The sequence below is a fragment of the Cebus imitator genome, unplaced genomic scaffold (assembly GCF_001604975.1).
Source record: "Cebus imitator isolate Cc_AM_T3 unplaced genomic scaffold, Cebus_imitator-1.0 Scaffold109, whole genome shotgun sequence".
NCBI classification, from domain to species: Eukaryota; Metazoa; Chordata; class Mammalia; order Primates; family Cebidae; genus Cebus; species Cebus imitator.
The window spans coordinates 1598034-1620017 of NW_016107424.1; the positions used below are offsets into that span (position 1 = coordinate 1598034).

At 38.6% G+C, this 21984-nt stretch overlaps 1 protein-coding gene across 3 annotated transcripts in view; it reads left to right on the top strand.

The window, feature by feature from the left end:
* Positions 1-17960: 17960 nt before the first annotated feature.
* Positions 17961-21984, top strand: part of LRRC69 (leucine rich repeat containing 69) — a 127790-nt gene continuing 123766 nt past the window's right edge. For all 3 annotated transcript variants that reach the window (XM_037741856.1, XM_037741854.1, XM_037741857.1), the window contains exon 1: positions 17961-18672. In XM_037741856.1, coding sequence (XP_037597784.1) covers positions 18451-18672 — 222 coding nt within the window. In that variant the 5' untranslated portion in view covers positions 17961-18450. The remainder of the gene's footprint in view (positions 18673-21984) is intronic.

A 21984-nucleotide genomic window follows, 5' to 3' on the forward strand; every position in this document is an offset into this window, starting at 1 on the left:
GGTAGTTTGTATTTCTGTGGAATCTGTGGTGATATCCCCTTTATCGTTTTTTACTGCATCTATTTGATTCTTCTCTTTTTTCTTTTTTATTAATCTGGCTAGCAGTCTGTCTATTTTGTTGATATTTTCAAAAAACCAGCTCCTGAATTTATTGATTTTTTGAAGTATTTTTTGTGTCTCTATCTCCTTCAGTTCTGCTTTGATCTTAGTTATTTCTTGTCTTCTGCTAGCTTTTGAGTTTTTAAAATCTTGCTCCTGTAGCTCTTTCAATTTTGATGATAAGGTGCAGATTTTAAATATTTCCTTGCTTCTCAGGTGGGCATTTTTTGCTATAAATTTCCCTCTAGACACTACTTTAAATGTGTCCAAAAGATTCTGGTACATTGTGTCTTCTTTCTTGTTGGTTTCAATGCACATGTTTATTTCTGCCTTCATTTCATTGTTTCTCCAGTAGACATTCAGGAGCCAGCTGTTCAATTTCAATGAAGTTTTGCATTTCTGAGTTAGTTTCTTAATCCTGAGTTCTTATTTGATTGCACTGTGGTCTCAGAGACTGTTTGTTATGATTTCTGTTCTTTTGCATTTTCTGAGGAGTGATTTACTTCCAATTATGTGGTCAGTTTTAGGGTAGGTGCAATGTGGTGCTGAGAAGAATGTATATTCTGTGGGTTTTGGGATGGAGAGTTCTGTAGATGTGTATTAGGTCTGCTTATTCAAGATCTGAGTTCAAGTCCTGGATATCCTTGTTAATTTTCTGTCTCATTGATCTATCTAATATTGACAGTGGAGTGTTAAAGTCTCCCACTATTATTGTGTGGGAGTCTAAGTCTCTTTGTAGGTCGTTAATAACTTGCTTTATGTATCTAGGTGCTCCTGTATTGGGTGTGTATATATTTAGGATCATTAGCTCTTCTTGTTGCATTGATCCTTTTACCATTATGTAATGTCCTTATTTGTCTCTTTTGATCTTTGTTGGTTAAAAGTCCATTTTATCAGAGACTAGGGTTGCAACACCTGCTTTTTTTTGCTCTCCATTTGCTTGGTAAATCTTCCTCCATCCCTTTATTTTAAGCATATATGTGTCCTTCTACGGGAGATAGGTTTCCTGAACACAGCACAGTGATGGGTCTTGACTTTTTATCCAGTTTGCCAGTCTGTGTCTTTTGATTGGGACATTTAGCCCATTTACATTTAGGGTTAATATTGTTATGCGTATATTTGATCTTGCCATTGATGCTAGCTGGTTGTTTTGCCCGTTAGTTGACACAGTTTCTTCATTGTATTGATGGTCTTTAACATTTGGTACGTTTTTTGAGTGGCTAGTACTGGTTGATCCTGTCCATGTTTAGTGCTTCTTTCAGGAGGTCTTGTAAGGCAAGCCTGGTGGTGACGAAATCTCTCAGCAATTGGTTGTCTATAAAGGATTTTATTTTTCCTTCGCTTATGAAGGTTAGTTTGGCTGGATATGAAATTCTACGTTGGAAGTTATTTTCTTTAAGGATATTTGGTATTGGCCCCCACTTTTCTGTCTTGTAGGGTTTCTGCAGAGAGATCTGCTATGAGACTGATAGGCTTCCCTTTGTGGGTAGCCCGGCCTTTCTCTTTTGCTGTTCTTAGCATTTTTTCCTTCATTTCAACCCTGGTGAATCTGACGATTATGTGCCTTGGGGTTGGTCTTCTTGAGGAATATCTTTGTGATGTTCTCTGTATTTCCTGGACTTGAATATTGGCCTGACTTGCTAGGTTGGGGAAATTCTCCTGGATAATATCCTGAAGAGTGTTTTCCAGCTTGTGTTCATTCTCTCCATCACATTCAGGTACACCTATCAAATGTAGATTAGGTCTTTTCACATAATCCCATATTTGTTGGAGGCGTTGCTTATTTCTTTTCACTCTTTTTTCTCTAATCTTGCCTTCTTGTTTCATTTCATTGAGTTGATCTTCAATCTCTGATATCCTTTCTTCTGCATGGTCAATTCAGCTGTTGAAACTTGTGTATGCTTTGCAAAGTTCTTGTGCTGTGTTTTTCAGCTCCATCAATTCATTTTTATTCTTCTTTAAGCTGTTTATTCTGGTTAGCATTTCATCTAACCTTTTTTCAATGTTCTTAGTTTCTTTGTATTGGGTTAGAACATGTTCTTTTAGCTCAGAGAAGTTTGTTATTACCCACCTTCTGAAGCCTGTTTCTGTCAATTCATCAGACTCATTCTCCATCCAGATTTGTTCCCTTGCTGGTGAGGAGTTCTGATCCCTTGGAGGAGGAGAGGTGTTCTGTTTTTTGGTGTTTTTTTCCTTTTTGCGCTGGTTTCTTACCATCTTTGTGGATTTATCTACCTGTGGTCTTTGTAGTTGGTGACTTTCAGATGCGGTCTCTGAGTGGACCACCTTTTGGTTGATGTTGAAGCTCTTTCTGTCTGTTTCTTAGTTTTCCTTCTAACAGGCCCCTCTGCTGTAGGACTTCTGGAAGTCTACTCCAGACCCTGTTTGCCTGGGATCACCTGTGGGGGCTGCAAAATAGTAAAGTTTGCTGCTGGTTTCTTCTTCTGTTATCTTCATCCCAGAATAGTACCTGTCAGATGTCAGCCTGAGCTCTCCTTTATGAGGTGTCTCTTTGGATATATGGGGTCGGGAAGCTGTTTAAGGAGACAGCCTTTCCCTTATAGGAGCTCAAGTGCTGTGCTGTGAGCTCTGTTGTTCAGTTCAGAGCTGCTGGGCAGATACATTTAAGTCTGCTGCAGTGGAACTCATAAACGCCTCTTTTCCTAGGTGCTCTGTCCTGGGAAGGTGGGGCTTTATTTATAAGTTCCTGACATGCTGCTGTGTTTTTTCAGATATGCCCTGCCCAGCAAGGAGGTAATCTAGTCACAGTTTGCCAGCAGAGACATTGCTGAGCTGCTGCAGGCTCTGCCCAGCTGCTGTGTGAACTTCTTTGCGGTTTTGTTTACGGAGGTACAGTTAGAACTTTTGGTAATGGCAGTCTGCCTCAGCAATGGCAGACTGCCTCAGTAGTGGTGCACTGCCTTGGTAGTGGTGGATTCCCTTGTAATGGAGGACACCCTTCCCCCCACCAAGCTGGACCATCCTGGGTCCAGCTGCACTTACTGTGAAACTCTCAGTGCAAAGCGCTGAGTTTCAAATTGCTGGTCTCTGTGAGGGTGGGACCTGCCAAACAAGATCACCTGGTTCCCTGTTTTAGCCCCCTCTTTTTCAGTTCTGTGTCCCAGCCTTCCAAGTGCCAGTTGAAACGTGGCCCAGATTTGTGTGAGTTTTTGTGTGGAAACCTGCAGCGCCGGCTAAAACAGCTGCCTTGGAAACTTGTGGTCCTTTTCGCCCAAGGAATCTCCTGGTCTGTGGGCTGTAAAAACTCATTTGGAAATGCAGTGATTACTCACCCTCCGCATTGTTCTCTCTGGGACTTGCACTCCCGAGCTGTTTCTATTCAGCCATCTTGGATCTCTCCCAGAGTTGTATGTTTTACCCAACCTGCTTTACCCAGCTTCCTTGTCTTTCTAGTCTCAGCTTACATATTAATAGTACCTACTGAGACAACCCTCCCCAGACTCCTCCCAATGCATGTTTCTTTCTAATACCTACACACTTGTAATCACTTACACGAATTTAGTTGTTTGTCATCTATTTTTTCCATAGTCTGTTAAGTGCCTAGAAACAAGAATTTCTTGTTCACTACTCTTAAAATATCTAGCACATTTCCTTCCCTGTCTGCATTGGGTGCTTAATAAATGTTTGATGATAATCTTAGAATATCAGTTGAGAGGATAGGATATGAGTAAGGAGTTGCATTAGGTTAACAGACTGCTGGGAGTTAAGAGGTAGATATGATTTAGAATTGTGCATGCTCACAAAAGGCCTGCTTTCTAATTTACCTTGCTTTTGGATGAATTCTTCAGGTTTTTTGGTCAGTTGAAGGAAGAAAAGGAACCCACGATAGCTTTCTTTTTTTCTTAACTTATAATAGTAATGTTACAGTTAATTTACCTTCACATTCCAATTAGGATAATGTCTGATTTTAATGAATCTACACAAAATATAAGGATCCTATAAAATAAGTGTATAGTTCAAAAAAATATTAAAACCTTTGTTAATATACTGACCCTGAATAAGTTTTATAGTTGTCTTATTTCAGTATAATCAAGATGACTAGTGTGACATGCTGAAACAAATCGCTGCCTTTCTGTAAGGCTGCTGAATTTTTCATTCTGTGAATAGGGATGATTTATAATCTAGCTCTTTTTTCTTTGTCACTCTTGTATTGACAAAAGAAAGTCTTATTTATTGCTTATAATTTTAGCCAAATATAGTATTAACATGGGGATCAATAACCCCAGTGCATGAGTTTGATGAACAAAAATAATGACCTCACTTTAAAAAGTAAATTACATGAATTTAAAAAATTTTTAAATTTCATTTTATTTCTTAAGTTTCTGTTTTAGATTTAAAGGGTACATGTGCAGATTTGTTACATAGGTAGATTGCATAATACTGGTGTTTGTGTTTTTATAGAACCTGTCACCTAAATAGTGAACATTGTGCCCAATAGGTAGTTTATCGGCCTCCCCCACCCTTTTGGAGTCCCCACTGTCTGTTATTTTAATCTTTTTGTCCATGTGTACCCCTTGTTTAGCTCTCACTTAAAAGTGCGAACATGTGGTATTTGCTTTTCTGTTCCTGTGTTAATTCACTTAGTATAGTGGCCTCCAGCTGTATACCTGTTTGTGCAAAGGACATGATTTCATTCTTTTTTATAGCTGCATAGTATTCCATGGTGTTTATGTACTGCATTTTCTTTATGTAATCTACCCGTGATGGGCACTTAGGTTGATTCCATGACTTTGTTATTGTGAGTAGTGCTGTGATAAACTTGAGTGTGGGTGCCTTTTTGATAGAATGATTATTTTTCCTCTGGGTAGATAACCAGTAGTGGGATTGCTGGATTGAATGGTAGTGATAGTTTTAGTTCTTTGGGAAATCGCCATACTGTTTTCCATAGGGGTTGAATTAATTTACATTACCACCAACAGTGTATAAGTGTTCCCTTTTCTCCATATCCTTGCCAACATCTGTAATTTTTTGGCTTTTTAATAATGCCCGTTCTGTCTGCTATGAGATGGCATCTCATTGTGGTTTTAATTTGCAGTAAAAGTTATTTTCACTTTTCCAAGTCCTGATGGAAAAATTCCTGTTTTTGAATCAGGAATCCCCCCACCCCCATGCACCCCTACTCTTGTCACTGACATTGGAAAGGTCTTATATACCTAGATCAGAGATTTTCATCAGTGGCACTATTAACATTTTGAGTGGGATACTTCTTTGTTGTGGCATTGTAAGACGTAAGATGTTTGGCAGCAGCATCTCCTTTCTAAGTACCTGTATCATCCCCCTCTAAAGTTGTAAGAACAAAAAATGTCTCTCTGGGAACAAAATTGCCCCAGTTGAAAACTACTTACTAAATCATAAATTTTATTGCTAATGAGGTTGGAAAGTTCTAAAGAAAACCATTTAGATCACAAATTGGACACATTAGACAGTTAGTCATCTACTTTACATGACTTTGGCAACTGTCTAATGCTAGACTTTATATGAATCCCCTTTGAAAAGCTGAATAGACCTTAACTGTTTTTCCTTTCTCTTCATAGTCTTACCGATTAAAATGTGTTTATTTGGCTTTTGGGATTACTGGTGATGGCATTCAGGACAAACTAAGTTGTGCTATGGTAACAACTCAAAAATCTTGGTGTTACATACCAATATGGAAGTGTTTCTTGTATTGCTACATTTTGCAAGTTGGCCGAGGCCCCTGCTCCATAATTTTGTATTGTAGGACCCAAACTATTCAAGTTGTCACCATCTTAAACTTTATTAGAAGAGAGTATTCTGGAGAATCTCCCTCAAACAAGTAAAGTCTGTGGCTTAGAAGAAATACATCTCATTTCCATTCATTGTTGGAATTAGTCACATGGCTTCACCCAAAGAGGAAGTGCCCAGAAGTACAGTCCTACCCTGTGTCCTGAAGACGGAGGGCTAGAATATTTGGTGAACATTACTAAGCATTATTACATGTATAGGAAATCATGGTCATTGGGATCAGATTTGCATTTCAGTCTTGATCCTGGTGCTTATTGACTAACCTTTCAGTGTACCTGTTTACTTATATAAAATAGGAATAATAAAGACAAATGGGAACTATAAAGATAAATAGGAATGTTTAGGTAATGTATATAGCATATTTTATGTAATTTATGATATTTATGAGAATAATGGTTATTATTTTATGGGTTGTTTTTTGGTGTATATGTCACCTGAATCGGAGGCAGAAACATGATAGCCACTAATCTCTTCTGGAAAAGTGGGATTATCAAGGTGGTTTATAAAGTAGAGCCTTGGGATGCTAGAATGAGGGGTTGTTTCACTGTTGCTCTTGGAATTAAGCATGTAGGAATTTTTAGTAACTTGCAGGACATTATAAGACCAAGAAAGTATCTGATATAATAAGGTAAACATTCTCATAGTATTTCTGTTTTGCTATCAAATACCTCAAACTTTGATATATATATATTCTGTTTAGAATTTGGCTATCAAGATTCTTTTTTTTTTTTTTTTTTTTGAGATGGAGTCTCATTCTGTTACCCAGGCTGGAGTGCTGTGGCGCAATCTTGGTTCACTGCAACCTCCGTCTCCCCGGTTTAAGCAGTTCTCCTACCTCAGCCTCCCAAGTAGCTGGGACTACAGGTGCATGCCACCACGCCCTTTTTTGTACTGTTAGTAGAGACGGGCTTTCACCGTGTTCGCCAGCATGGTCTTGATCTCCTGACTTTGTGATCCGCCCACCTTGGCCTCCCAAAGTGCTGGGATTATAGGCGTGAACCACCATGCCCAGCTTAGCTGTCAAGATTCTTGATTGACATAGAGGTTGTCAGGTTTGGTTTTGATATTCTTAAACTCTTCTGGTATTGTGGTTGAATTAATGTGAATTAAGAAAATACCTTTCCTGAGCTTCACAAAGAATATTCAAGTGTTTTAAAGAAATACTTTGTGTGTGTTGTAATATATTTACAAGCTTGTTTTAATTATTGCTGAAGAATGACACCATTTGCACATGGATCTGTTTATTTAAACTTGTAGTTTTGAATATGTGTATATTTTCTTTCTTCCTCCCCTCCCCCTGACTCAAAATAGTCTGAATTTGGTCTCTACCATGTCACTAAAACTGCTTCTAAGAGTAGTACCAGGGACTGATAACTTATCCATAACTTACTGGAAATCTCTGCTGCATTTAACACTGTAGACACAGCCGCCTCCATACTACTTGTGATGGTTAAAATTGTGTGTCAACTTGATTGAATTGAAGAATGCAAAGTATTGTTCCTAGGTGTGCCCCTGAGGGTGATGCCAAAGAAGAATAACATTTGAGTCAGTGGGCTGGGAGAGGCAAACCCACCCTCAATCTGGGTGGGCACCATCTAATCAGTTGCCAGCATGGCTGGAATAAAGTGGGCAGAAGAAAGTGGAATGAGCAGACTTACTGAGTGTTCTGGCCTTCATCTTTCTCCTGTGCTGGATGCTTCCTGCCCTGGAACATCAGACTCCAAGTTCTTCAGCTTCTGGACTCTTGGACTTACACCAGTGATTTGCCAGGGGCTCTCGGGCCTTCAGCCACAGACTGAAGGCTGCACTGTTAGCTTCCCTACTTTTGAGGTTTTGGGACTTGGACTGGCTTCCTTGCTCCTCAGCTTGGCAGATGGCCTATTGTGGGACTTCACCTTATGATCCTGTGAGTCAATACTCCTTAATAAACGCTCCCTCATCCTTAGGTGCTGTTCTGGTCTGAGCCTCTTCCCCTGACTGCCCTTTAGGATGTTATCCTTGACTCTCTTTTTCACACTGTATCAGAGCTTCTAAACTGGTGAGCTGAATGTGGTTCAGAGACATACTTTGTTAGACCTGTATAGTGATTTAAAGAAAAAAAAAAAGATATGAGGTAGTTGGTAGCATTTAAAGGGAGATTTCACCAATAATTCATATTTCCAACTTCTCAAAAAAAGTTAGAAGGGCTCTCTACACTGAGCCAGGATTTCTTTGTGGCAGCACCCAGCAAGAGGTGAGCTGTGGCTGGAGGTTTCAAACAGGGCATGCACTGTTTCTGTTCATCCACCACCGTCTCCACCTGGTCTGCTAACTTAAATTCTTGTCTCAGTCAAAAATGCCTACTTGCAGTGGTGGCTCATGCCTGTAATCCCAGCACTTTGGGAGGCAAGGCCAGCGGATCACTTGAAGTCAGGAGTTTGAGACCAGCCTGGACAACATAGTGAAACCCTGGCCTTACTAAAAATACAAAAATCAGCTGGGTGTGCTGGGGGGTGTCTGTAATTTCAGCTACTCGGGAGGCTGAGGCAAGAAAATCACTTGAACCCGGGAGGCAGAGGTAGTGAGCAGAGATTATACCACTGCATTCCAGCCTGGGCAACAGAGCAAGACAAGAATCTGTCTCAAATAATAAAAATAATAATAAAGTCTAATTTCTAAGCCAAAATCTTGGCATTATCTTATCCCATTACTCTTTATATTCCCTTTTTGGTTTATTCTCTCTTTTATTAGACTTGTAGACGCTTAGCTATCTTATTGGGGCCTTAGTTTATCTCAGTGTTCTATTTTGTAATCTATTCATTGCTACTTTTTGTTTTGATTTGTTTTGTTTTCTATGTTTAATACTTGGTAAAGCTTCCAAAAAATATAAAAATATGTATGTGTGTTTGTGTATGTGTTTTTAAGTAGAATATTGAGAGATTCCTCTAGACTAGTGGTAACTAAATGCTGGTCTGTAAGTGGATCCCATTATCAACATAACAACATTTAGTATAAGATAGTGAGATATTTCATAAAGCAAATTTAATCAATTTAAGGAAACATGTCTATGTCATGGTCTTTCAACAGAAGGGTTTAAAATGTCCATTTATGAATTTATGGTAGCGGTAGTTGAGAGTAAATTAAAACAAGTCCTCATTTGACAAAATTAAGAGTTGGTAACTCTGTATTTCTTACAAATCACTTTCTTTTGTAAAGTCTTTGAACCACTAATCTATTTCCAGCCACATAGCTAGTTTAAGGATCTTTTGTACAACATCTCCAACACATTTTTATTTAGCCCCTCATTTGAACTTCTCCAACAAGAATGTACTCAGGTATCTAAGCAATAAGTTGAAGTAGTAATGGATAAAGAAAAGGATAGTGGCAAGAAGGTGACATCAGGGAGACAGATCTTTGGCACAGTGCGCACTGTTAGCACCTTATATCAGCCTCAGGGGTAGTGCTTGTACACTTGAGATTTGTTAACAGCAAGTGGAGCTCTTGATTTAAATGTGTATGTGAGATTGTACAGAAGAAAACCACTATGTTTTACTGAGCTCTTACTGTGTGCCAGACAGTGTGCTAAATGTTTTACGTAAGTGGCTTATTTATACCTCACGGAAAGCAGGGGTTGCTCTTTTCATCCCTACTTTTTAAAGAATGAAAATGAGACTTGAAGAGGTTAAGAATGAATAACTTGCTTATGCTACATAGTAAGTGACTCTAGAAAGCAGGCTAGAGAATCCAAAGGCTAGTCACATAGCTAGTAAGTGACTCGAGAAGGCAGGCTTTGAGAATCCAAAGCCCTTTAAATCAAACCTTCCATTTCTATATTTAAAAAGAAAACTAACCAAGAGAAACCCAGTACGCTTCTTTATTACAGGACAGAATTTCTACAGCAGTTTTCAAGTACATGAAGCAACTGATCATGTTTGAAACTTTTACCCCAAGTCTCAGACCACATTTTAATCACAGAATAAGCTTGACAAAACAAATCAAATAAATGCATTGGTTTCTGCCATAACCTGTGTTTATGAACTCCTGTTTTTTCATGCATTTTTCCAACTTCCAAAAATTTTTAATTTGGCATGGGCCCTTGTCATATTATGAATAAGCCAGATTCTTTTGTATTATAGAGTGTTAATAAATGAAACAACCCTTCTCTGTTAGCAAAATTAATGATTGTTTTAAATTTAAGGTCCTTGGGGCCCTAGGATGCTATATATTTTAGCATTCTGACAGCAGTTTATACTTTCAGAATAGTTTATAATCATTAGTTAGCTATTTCCCACACAATCTCTGTGGAATAGATTGACATTCTTTCTCGTTGTTTTACTGATGAGAAGAGAGATACAGGCAATTTAACTGACTTTCTAAATTTACACAATAAGTCAGTAACCGTCTGGATTAACATTCAACTTTAGATTCCTAGTTTTTTGCTGAGTTCACAGGCTGATGCTGTCTCAAAAAGTTGATGATTTTTTTCAATTTGTCTGCCAAATGGATTGATTTCGGGTTGCTGGAAAAGCTCTAGATGCTGACATTCCATGAGGCTAGTCTATACGGCACAGAGATCAGCAGCCCTTCCATTTTCAGCTGGCTGTCCATGGGGAATGTGTTTAAGATGCAGGTGAAAACTCAAAAGTTTGAAAGAGCAAACTCCATCTTTTTTTCTGAATCTCTCTTTCCTAGATTTCCAATGTCTTAGTAAACCTCAACCTGCATTACAGCCGTCCCCTGCTAAATATTGCTAAACTCTCATCTCTCCACGTCCTAAATTGTGGCTCATCTAATGTTCCCACAAAGAGACCAGGTTCTAGTCACAGTCTTACCCAGGTTATATCTATCACTTTATTTCCATCTTTTTTTTTTTTTTGAGATGGAGCCTCTGTCGCCCAGGCTGGGGTGCAGTGGCATGATCTTGGCTCACTCCAACCTCTGCCTCCCTGGTTCAAGTGATTCTCCTGCCTCAGCTTCCCAAATATCTGGGACTACAGGCCCATGCCACCACGCCCAGCTAATTTTTTGTATTTTTAGTAGAGACGGGATCTCACTGTGTTAGCCAGGCCGGTCTCAATCTCCCGACCTTGAGATCTGCCCACCTCAGCCTCCCAAAGTGCTGGGATTACAGATGTGAGCTGCTGCACCCAGCATCTCCGTCTTGTGTTATCACCTGGAATAGTACAGAAGCCATCCCTGCCTCTGTTCTTACTGCCTTAAACCATTCTTTTATGCTACTAAAGTGAACTGCCACAAATGCAAGTCTGACTACCGCTTTCCTGTATCATTTATATTTTCATTTTTTGTATATTCTGATGTTTTGACATCTTAAAAAACCTTTCTGGCTGGGGAAGGTCTGCTCCTACTGGGGTTAGCCAGTTCTTAGAGATAGCAAAGGGCAGGTGCAGCCATGAGCATGCCTTTAATATGCAAACTAAGCAGTCCTAAGCCAGACCTCCTTTATCTGACCCATATACTCCAGGGGACAGTATTCCTTTGCTTTAGTCATCCCAGGGCCAGGTACCAGACCACTAGGGACCACCCCTAAAGCCTAAAGCCCACCAGAATTATTCACGCTAGCTAGTCCTAAACTGTTTACCCTTCTCTGCTTTGTATTTTTCACAGGAACCCCAATAAAGACCCTGGCCTAGACTTTCTAGCCTTACTACTCTGTTCTACCTCTTGACAGATCCCAGTCCTTTCCCATGTGGCCCTGTGTGCCATGCTATGCCTCCTGTTTCTAGGGATTTGAGTATAAACTTCCTTTATAACAATCACTTCCTTTTCCAGGTGTCTTACTATACTTGATTAAAACATATTCTGGGTACATTTTAATATACTCTCTAACCTAATCCTTGTGATGGCTTCCTATTCCCATAGGGTGAAGTCTCCTTATCATGGCATTTAAGAGATGTCTTTCATGACAGGTCTTGTTTACTCCTCCAGTGTCACCTCCCATCACTCCTTTCTTTAGATATATACGCTGGAATCAATTATTTATACTCCCCCGTGGTCCTGTGTGTTTCATACCCCTGAACTTTTTCTTCATGCTTTTATTTAAATGCTTTTCCTCTTCACATTTACTTCATCATCTGGTTAACTCTTTTTAATCCAATTATGACTGGACCCAGCAATCAATAGCAGGGAATCTTCCATGAACCAACAGATCAGGCCCTCTGCCACTTAGTGTACTGTCACTTCTAGATATTCTCCTTCACCTTCTCTGGATCTTAGGGAAGTCATAACAATAGGCACAAAAGTAACAATCATATATAGCAGGCTTAACAAGCTCTCATAGTTATATAAGGTAAAATTCCTATAATAAAACCCATATTCTATACAATTTCTAATCATTTGTATTTTTTTTTTAATTAAATCTTGATACACAGTTTGCTCCTACTAAGTCATCCAGTAGGAGCTTTGGAACTGAGCTTGAGTGTAAGTTAGAAGGGCCTTGAAGAGACTGTTAATGGGAGCCTTATGTCACTTCAGGAGGCTATTGGTGAGGGTTTAAACAAGGTGAGAGATATTATTGGAAGCTGAAAGAAAGGTGACTCTTGTGACATCGTAGCAGAAATTTTAGCAATGCTGGAAATTTATTTTCCATGAAACAGTGGAAAATAAGTATAGCTCAACTGGATGATCTCAGTAAGGAGATTTCTAGGCAATGTCGAAGGTACTATCTGAATTCTTCTAGCCTTATAGCAAAAGACAAAAAGAGAAAGGCAAGCAAGAGAAAAAATTGTTCAATATAAAGGAGTCATAACTTTTTGGGTTTGAAAAATAAAACTTCTTTTCATTACTAACCTCTACAGACAGTGAATGATGCCAAAATTAACTAGTTTGTTCCAGACAGAGCAAATCCAGAGAGCTCTCAGTAAAATGATGAAGATGAAAAGGCATGGCTATAAAAGGCTTTGTTAAGAACTCAGGAGGGTTAAATATGCTGTCTTATCAACAAACAATAGGGACTCTAAAAATCTTTCTTTTTTTTTGAGACGGAGTTTCGCTCTTGTTACCCAGGCTGGAGTGCAATGGCACGATCTCGGCTCACCGCAACCTCCGCCTCCTGGGTTCAGGCAATTCTCCTGCCTCAGCCTCCTGAGTAGCTGGGATTACAGGCAAGCGCCACCATGCCCAGCTAATTTTTTGTAGTTTTAGTAGAGACGGGGTTTCACCATGTTGGCCAGGATGGTCTCGATCTCTTGACCTCGTGATCCACCCGCCTCGGCCTCCCAAAGTGCTGGGATTACAGGCGTGAGCCACCGCGCCCGGCCTAAAAATCTTAAATATAGTGTCTCACAGCAGTTTCACATGGGAACCCAAGGTAGAGGTGGGTCATCGGAAAGAGATTTGTGGGTGTGGTTTTTGTCTGATGGAGTGAGTTACAAACTTTTAAAAGAAACCCAGGAAGTAAAAGGATTTGCATCAGGTTGGATTGAAAAGGACAATAGAATGTAAAGATAAACCTTCATGCACTGTTAGTAGGAATGTAAAATGGTGCAGCCACCAAGGAAAACAGTCTGGCAGTGCCTCAAAGGACTTAATGTAGAGGTACCATATGACCCAGCAATTCCACCCTGAAGTATATACCCAAGAGAATGAAAACATGTCCACCTAAAAAAATTGTACACAAATGTTTATAGCAGCATTATTTGTAATAACCAAAAAGTAGAAACAATGTAAGTGGCCGTCAGCTGATGAGTGAAAATGTAAACTGATGTATTCATACAATGGAATATTATTTGACAATAAAAATAAATGGAGTGCTAATACATGCTGTAACATGGATAAGCCTTTGTATTCGTCTGTTTTTGCAGTGCTATTAAAAAAATACCTGATACTAGGTAATTTATAAAGAAAAGAAGTTTAATTGGCTCAGAGTTCTGCAGGTTGTAAAGGAAGCATAGCAGCTTCTGCTTCTGCAGAGGTTTCAGGAAGCTTCCAGTCATGGTGCAAGGTAAAAGGGGAGCAAGGCACATTTCACATGGCTGGAGCAGGAGGGAGTGGGGGGAGGTGTCACCGCTTTTAAACAACCAGATCTCACAAGAACTCACTTTCATGTGGACACAGTACCAAGAAGGAAATCTGCCCCCATGATCCAATCACCTCTCACCAGGTCCCACCTCCAACACTGCGATTATAATTTGATATGAAGTTTGGGTGGGGTCATAGATCCAAAGCATGTCAGCCTTGAAAACATGCTAAGTAAAGTAAGTCAGTCACAAAAGTCCACATGTTATATAATTTCATCTATATAAAATGCCCAGAATACAGATAAAAGTAGATTTATGGTTGCCTAGGGTTAGGGTGGATGAGAGGAATGGAAGGTGATTGTTAAAGTCTTCAGGCTTTCTTTTGGGGGTGATGAAAGTATTCTAAAATGGATTATGGTAGTAGTTACACAAGTTGGTGAATATCCTAAGGACCATTAAGTTGTATACTTTAAATGATTGAATTAATGGTATGTGAAGTTGTTATGAAAAAGGAATAAAAATGAAGAGAGGCCCTTGAAACCTTTAACTTCCATGGACAGGAAGCCGACAGGAAAATACTTGGCAAACATGGGCTGTATTTTATGGAAAAGGAAAGAAATTCAGAGAGTGAAATCAAAAGCTCAATTAGGGGAACCAAAAGGTAATCCCAGGCAGTACATGTGGGCAGGGCGCAGTGGCTCATACCTGTAATCCCAGCATTTTGGGAAGCTGAGGCAGGTCGATCACCTGATGTGAGGAATTCAAGAGCAGCCTGGCCAACATGGTGAAACCTCGTGTCTACTAAAAATACAAAAATTAGCCAGGCATGGTGGCATGTGTCTGTAATCCCAGCTACTCAGGAGGCTGAGGCAGGATAATCTCTTGAACCGAAGAGGTGGAGATTGCAGTGAGCTGAGATCGTGTCACCACACTCCAGCATGGGTGACAGAGGGAGACTCCATCTCAAAAACAAAAAACAAACAAAAATAGTGACAACATGTGCCTCATTTGATTTCAGAATTGCTGGCTGCTTTGTTCCTCTGATTTTTCCTTTCTTTTTTTTTTTTTTTTTTTTTTTTTTTTTTTTTTTTTGAATGGTACTATTGCCTGCCCTTTATTTTACCTATGTTGTATTCTAGGTACATGTGAACAGATAACTTGTCTGTACCTAACTTAGATGACAAGATCTTTGGACTTGATGTTCTAAATAGATGAAAGTTTCAAGGAAGGGGGCTTTGCAGGAAGACTGTCTCTGTTTTGTACATGGGAGGAATGTAAACAGCTCATGGCTACAGGGTATATTGTGGTGAGTTTTAAAACATATCCACAAATTTTTGGTCACATGCCATCAAGAGGCAGATTCTAATTTGTCTCCCTTGAAATATGAGCTAGTGTCTGTGACTTGGTTCTAATGAATAAAATGTGGTAGAGGTGATTCTGCATGACTTCTGAAGCAAGGTCATGAAAGTAATACAGCTTCCACTCCACTTTCTCTTTTGGGGTGCTCAATCTTCAAGCCACCATGTTGGGAGGAAGTCCAAGCCACATTGGAGAGGCTACATGTAGAGGCAGACCACCCTAAGGCCCTAGCCAAAACCAAGTTATCTACTACTAGATGTGGGTAAGTGAACTTTTAGATGATTTCTGCCTCACACTTTGAGCTGACATAGCTGTCACTAGGAGAAGCATAGGCAAGCCCTGCTCAGATTAAAATTTGTCAATAAAATAAATGTTTTAGGCCGTTAAGATATGTCATGGTTTGTTTCCCATGATAGATAACTGAAACAGGCAGTATTAATAGGATTGATTATATTTTGGAAGTAAGGGAGAAGAAAGACTCAAGAATGTTAGCCAGGTTTTCTAGGTTCAGCAGATAATGGAAAGCAGTATCAGACTGTAGTGGTTTATTTACTCACTTAAAGCAGTAAGAAATTTCCAGAGTTTAGACAATGTCAGCTGGGGTGCTAGCCATGCAATAGTTACTTAAGAGATGATGATTGTCACCGATTTTTTTTTTTTTTTTTTAAGAAAAACAAAGCCTTGTGATCAGTTTGTTTTGATAGTAACAGCTTTAGTATTCTTAGGAAATAAATATCAAAGTAAAGAAGATGAAGCATAGGTTTGGAAGAGGGAAGGCAAATAGCAGTGATTAAGAAGCTGAAAAATTACTTTATCTGTCATTCTAGCAACTGAAATTCACTATTAGCACCTCTTGACTTACTGTTATAATATTGATATTCATTATAATCCCTTAAAATATTTAATGGTAATTTTTAAAAATTCTGGCACTTGCTTTTACCCTCTTACTGGAAGAGGTCTTGTCTCTAACAGCATTCTCTCAGTGAGGCCTTCCCTGGTCATCCAATTTAAAATTGTGAACTTATCATTACTCACACTCTGTTTCTCTTTTCTGCTTAGTTTTTTTTCCCCTTGGCATCAAATCACCATCTAACATAGTACCTCTTTGATTGCTTTTCTTCCCCCACTAGAATATAATTTTCTAGAGAACTGAATTTTTTGTCTTTTTCATTTGCTCCTGCAACAGTGTTGAGTATGTAGTAGGTGCTCAGCAAATATTTGTTGAATAAATAAATAAAGTAATTTCTGAATGCCAAAGGAAGGATTGATTTCTGTTCAGAACACTTTCAGTTCAGAATGTATTTTATAATGTTCAAGTTTTTGGAAATCCACATCTAAGTGTGACACATAGATGTGTAATTCTAATGCCTCTAGGACTCATCTTATCTGGGTGCTAATGGGGTTGTGATAATAATCAAATGTTACTGGCTACAGCTCCCCTCCCTCTCCTTTTGGTCTCTGTTTTAATCTTTTATTTGGAAAATTTAAAACATTTGCAAAAATAACAAGACTAGTATAATGAAATGCTGGTATGATTTGGATTTGTGTCCACTCCAAAATCTCGTGTTCAATTATAATCCCCAGTATTGGAGGCTGGCCTGGTGAGAGGTGATTGGATCCTGAAGGTGGAGTTCTCATGAATGGATTAGCATCCCCTCAGTGCTGTTCTCCTGATAGTGAGTGAGTTATCCTTAGATCTGGTTGTTTGTGTAACACCTCCTCCCTCTTTCTCTTCCTCCAGCTCTGGTCATGTGAAATGCTGGCTCCCCCTTTGCTTTACACCATGATTGTAGGTTTCCTGTGGGCTCCCCAGAAGCTGAGCAGATGCCAGCACCATGCTTCCTGTACAGCCTGCAGAACTGTGAGCTAATTAAACACCATTTTTCTTTAGAAATTACCTAGTTTCAGGTATTTCTTTATAGCACTGAGAGAATGGACTAATACAAACTCCTATGTATCTATTACTCAGTGTTAATAATTATCAGCGTTTTGTCAATCTTCTTTAATCTGTTTCTTCCACCTGCTTTTCCCCCTAGATTATTTTAAAGAAAACTCAAGATATCATTTTATTTTACCTGAAAATTTTAGTATGCATTTCTGAATGTTAAGCACATTTAAAATAAATACTACAACCACACCATTTTCACACATGACAAAATTAGTAATTTCTCTCATCTAATAGCCCATGAACAAATTTCCCTTATTGTTTAAGATGTTTTTATTCAATTGAGGATTCAAATAAGGTCTAGACATTGCATTTGTCTGTGATTTTCCCTAAGTTTCATTTACGTTATAACACTTTTCCTCTTTTTTATTAATGCCTTTAATTTGTTGGTGAAACCTTGTGACATTGGACCAGGACCAGTCCTGTGAAATCTTCTGTGTTATAGATTTGACTGAATACTTCCCTGTAATGAACTTAACTTATTCTCTAGGCCTCTTTTTTGTAAATGGTAGTTAGATCTTGAAGCCATGATTAAATTCAGATTTAATTTTTAGGCAAGAACATTTCATGGGTGGTGCTGCTGTGTACTTTTTATTAGACTGCTTCATAAGGCTTGTTATGTGATTGTCTCAATTTTATTGATGCTAAAATTGATTAGTAGATTGTTATTAATCTGCTCACTTGATTATAAAGTTCCTTATCAACCTTTCATCTATTACTTTTAGTCTCCAATTATGATTTTTGCATAGCCCCATTTTATTAGAATTTGCAAAAATTGTGATTATTCTATTTTTTTCTGTCTCATTTATTCATTTCAATTCTCATGAATATTATTAACTATTAAGTTATATTGAAATGCAGTTTGTACTGGGAGAGCAGAAATGCTTACATTTTTTTCTTTTTCGATGTTCAGGCAGAGTTGGTGCCATAGTAAATCCTAGTGTGATTAATGTTTCTTTTTTAAAAATGCCATTACAAACTCAGATTTTAATGTGTTTTGGTGTGTTTCAGTCTACTCTAGATTATTTTTTTCTGATCCTTAGTATTTTCCATCTTAGACTAGTGGGAGTTTCTAGAAGTTCACTTCTATGTCCTCATTAATCTCTGACAACTTCAACATTGCAGGCATGAGCTGTCTTAGGCTTACCTTATACATTTTCTGCCACAAACCTGGACCAGCTACCTTCCCTCCCTATCTTTCACATAGTCCCTTCAACATGGTAGATCTCAGAATGTTCTTGTTTCTATGATACACCAATTCTGTAATTAGAGGTTCTAAAGCTTTATAATAAAGAACTCTAACCTCTAATGGTTACCCTCTTTGTTTTCTACTTCTTTTCCAAGATCATGACTGAGAGATTGTTAATAAAAGCATTGAGTGGTGGTAAAAACACTAAGATCATTACTTTGAATGGGAAGAAGATAACAAAGATGCCCTCAGCATTAGGAAAACTGCCTGGCCTGAAGACTCTAGCCCTTCAAAATAACCTAATCCCCAAAGTGTGCCCAGAGTTATGCAATTTAACCCAGGTGAGGAACGGTGTGCGTTTTGTTTTGTGATTGAAGATGGAAAACAGGAAGAGAGAAAAAAGGGGTAAGAGACAGAACAATAACATTTTGATCTATGGAGACTTAGATTCTGGAGGCTTAATGTGGAGTGTTGTTGGAAAGGCATCAGAAGGCTTTCTCCGTTAGGGAATTCCATGTGGTAGGGAGAGAGATTTCAATTTATTCATGTGCTGTTTGGCCCATGTCTGGAATCAGGGGACTAGGTCTCGCCACACTCATCTTTCTGGAGGCTGTCATCTGGAAAGGGGTTGGAAGCCTGGATCTGCTAGTCTACCTTGAGGTCTCACATCTGGAAGTAGTTTTGAGGATCCAGGAGTTGCTGTTCACCCTGGGGACTGTCCTGAAGCTTTTTGATATAGAATGAAGAGACATTTAGGATGTAGGAAGGGAGTTCCTTTTCAATTTCTTAGGGCAGGCTGAAACTTTGAAATGGAGTTTTGGTGGGGAATATGAGGAATGGACAGTTATTTCTTCTGAAATAGTCTTTAAAGGAAGGTTAATATTTTAAATTAAAAAAAATTCTTTTTTAAAGAGCAATAGTTGACATGAATGAATCCCAGATGCTTGTGTTAAACCTTTCTGCCTAACAATGTGAAACTCTAGCTGCCAAAAATCTTGAAGTTGAGAGAAGGCAAGGGATATTAACTTTGTAATTTTCTTTTTTTGTTCACTTCTGAATTGTTATCAGCACAGGAAGAACCTATAAGCAGCTAAGGTATTATAGCTCATTAATTTTGAGTTTACAATTCCAAAAAATAAATTTGTATTTTCTTACTTTCATCCTACCTCATTGCCTTTTAGGTTTAAAAAATTGAATTTGTAATCTGTAGTTGTATCTTTTTAAGAAATAGGGTAACAATTACAAATTTCCCCCTTCATTAGTAATTTCAGAAAGTACACTTATAGTTACAGGACAACAAGGATTTGGAATTTTCTAATAGGCAAAAGAATTTGGGACTTGACTAAGTCATGAACCTATTCTCTCCCTCTACTTGAATTTGTTTCCATTAAAGTAATACTAACAATTGGTTACAGAGAATTAAATATTACAAAAAGCTTATAGCAAGAAGCTATCTTCTATCCCACTTACCCTCATCCCCAATCCTGATCTCCATATATAACCACTTTTAACTCACCTTTTTTCTTGATTTGTCTATTTCAGACATTATTTTTCTTCATCTTCTAGATACGGTTATATTAATTTATCTATTGTATATTGACCCACATCTGGAATCAGGGGATTAGGCCTACAGCCATCTTTTACAGATAATATTATTACACCTTTATTTCTTCCTTCATCAACTGTAGTCTCTTTTGACTCCCCACTTCATCAGATGACAGTATCACTCTCTGTAATCTGCCTTTAGCTGTCCTTTCCTCTCCCGCTTCACAGACTCTGAAGTTTTTACTTTTTTAAGACTTACAGCTTTTATATCCATTTCAGTTATAACCATAATTAAATTTTTGTTTTGTGTCTTGGGTAACTCTAAAGTTCTAAAAATGTTTATTGCTACTAAATATTCACATGGAGTCAATCAATCTATGATTATATTTTCTTTCTTATATGCAATTTGTGTTCCCTTGGAGTTTCTAATCACCTTTCCTTTGTTCTTGTGCCTTAGCTTTATGGCGACATCATTTTATTTCAAACTTGACCATGTTATTTTTTCTGTCAAATGTACTTTTCCTTGAGAGACTTCCCTCTAACACCCTTCATCCTTTTGCCCCGATCTAAGCTGATTGCTATCTAGGTTTGCTGGATACTGTCAGCCAAAGACATTCTCTTGGCTGCTCTCTTAAGTTGGACCCACTGTTTCCTTTATCCCATATTTTCCTTTCTTGGCTTGCTCTCTTAGTTTTCAGGAGTCTCCAGAATTCATCCTACTCTGGGTATGTGGTAAATTGTTCGATCCCTTGCATATCTGAAAATGTCTGTGTTCTTCTCTCACACTTGGTGAATAGTTGTTTAGTAAAAAGTTGCAGGTTCCAAAATATATTTCCATAGGAAAAAGCCCCACAGGTCTGATTATCATTGTTGTTTTCTTCTTGTGGCTCCCTTCATTACTTCCCTTCTCATTCTTCCATTTAAGGGTAACCTACATGTTGACTTCTGTTTGTTCACTCTCAGTTCCTTCAACAGGGAGCTGGCTTAGCCCAGTGCTTACTTTTAAAGAAGATATTACACTATTAAGAATTCAACTGATTTGAAACTAGGCTGCTTAGAGTTTAGTCTATCTTTAAAGTACTTTACAAGTCAGATTCAGGCCAATGGCATTATGTTTAGCTGTTCATGAGCTAATAATTTTTCCTATACAGAATCTTGGAGAAATTGTGGAATTTGGGGGAAAAAAACACCTATTTTTCCTATGTAATGGGAGTTCTAGGAGCAAGCTAGAAACCCTCAAAGAATGGTTATAGATTATCACACAGTTTAGATGTATAGCTCCATCCCTCTCACTGTTGGTAATAAAGTTGGCCTGGTACGGTGGCTCACACCTGTAATCCCAGCAGCATGGGAGGCCAAGGTGGGCAGATTGATTGGGCTCAGTAGTTTGAAACCAGCCTGGGCAACATAGTGAGACCTCATCTCTACAAAAATAAAAATTAAAATTAACCAGGCATGGTGGCACATGCCTGTGGTCCCAGAGGATTGTCTGAGCCCGAAGTGTAGCTGAGATCACGCCACTGTACTCCAGCCTGGTCTGCAGAGCAAATCTGTCTCGAATAAATAAATAAAGGAAAGGCAGATGAAGGTTTCAAAGGAAAAAACAGTTTAGGGAATTGAAAAGAGCCCTAGATGAGAGTTTAAAAGTGCTGGCACAGCTTAACTGGTTCAACAGTTACCCGCTACATAAAGGTACTTAGTTTCTTTGGACCTCAATTTCTGCCTTCATTTATTTAATTCACAAATAAATATTGACGACCATCTGTGTCTCAGGCACTCAGAACTGGTGATTCAGCATTGAGTAAAACAGGTGGAAATCTCTGCCCTCACAGAGTTTATGTTCTAGTCAGGAGTGATATAAGAAACAAATAAGCAAAATAGGACGTGAAGCAGTGATTAGTGTTACGGGGAAAAACAAAGCAGGGAGAAGGGGCAGGGCACGTTGTGACATCCAGCTGGTATGACTGATGCCATAGAGTGTCCTGTGGGCTTTATAACTTGATGTGTGTGTCAAAATTCAGTGATCATAATTCTAACAGTTTACTCTACACTTCCCATGTCTTTTTAAAGTTAATTTGAACTCTCTTATGTTGCTATATGTCATACCC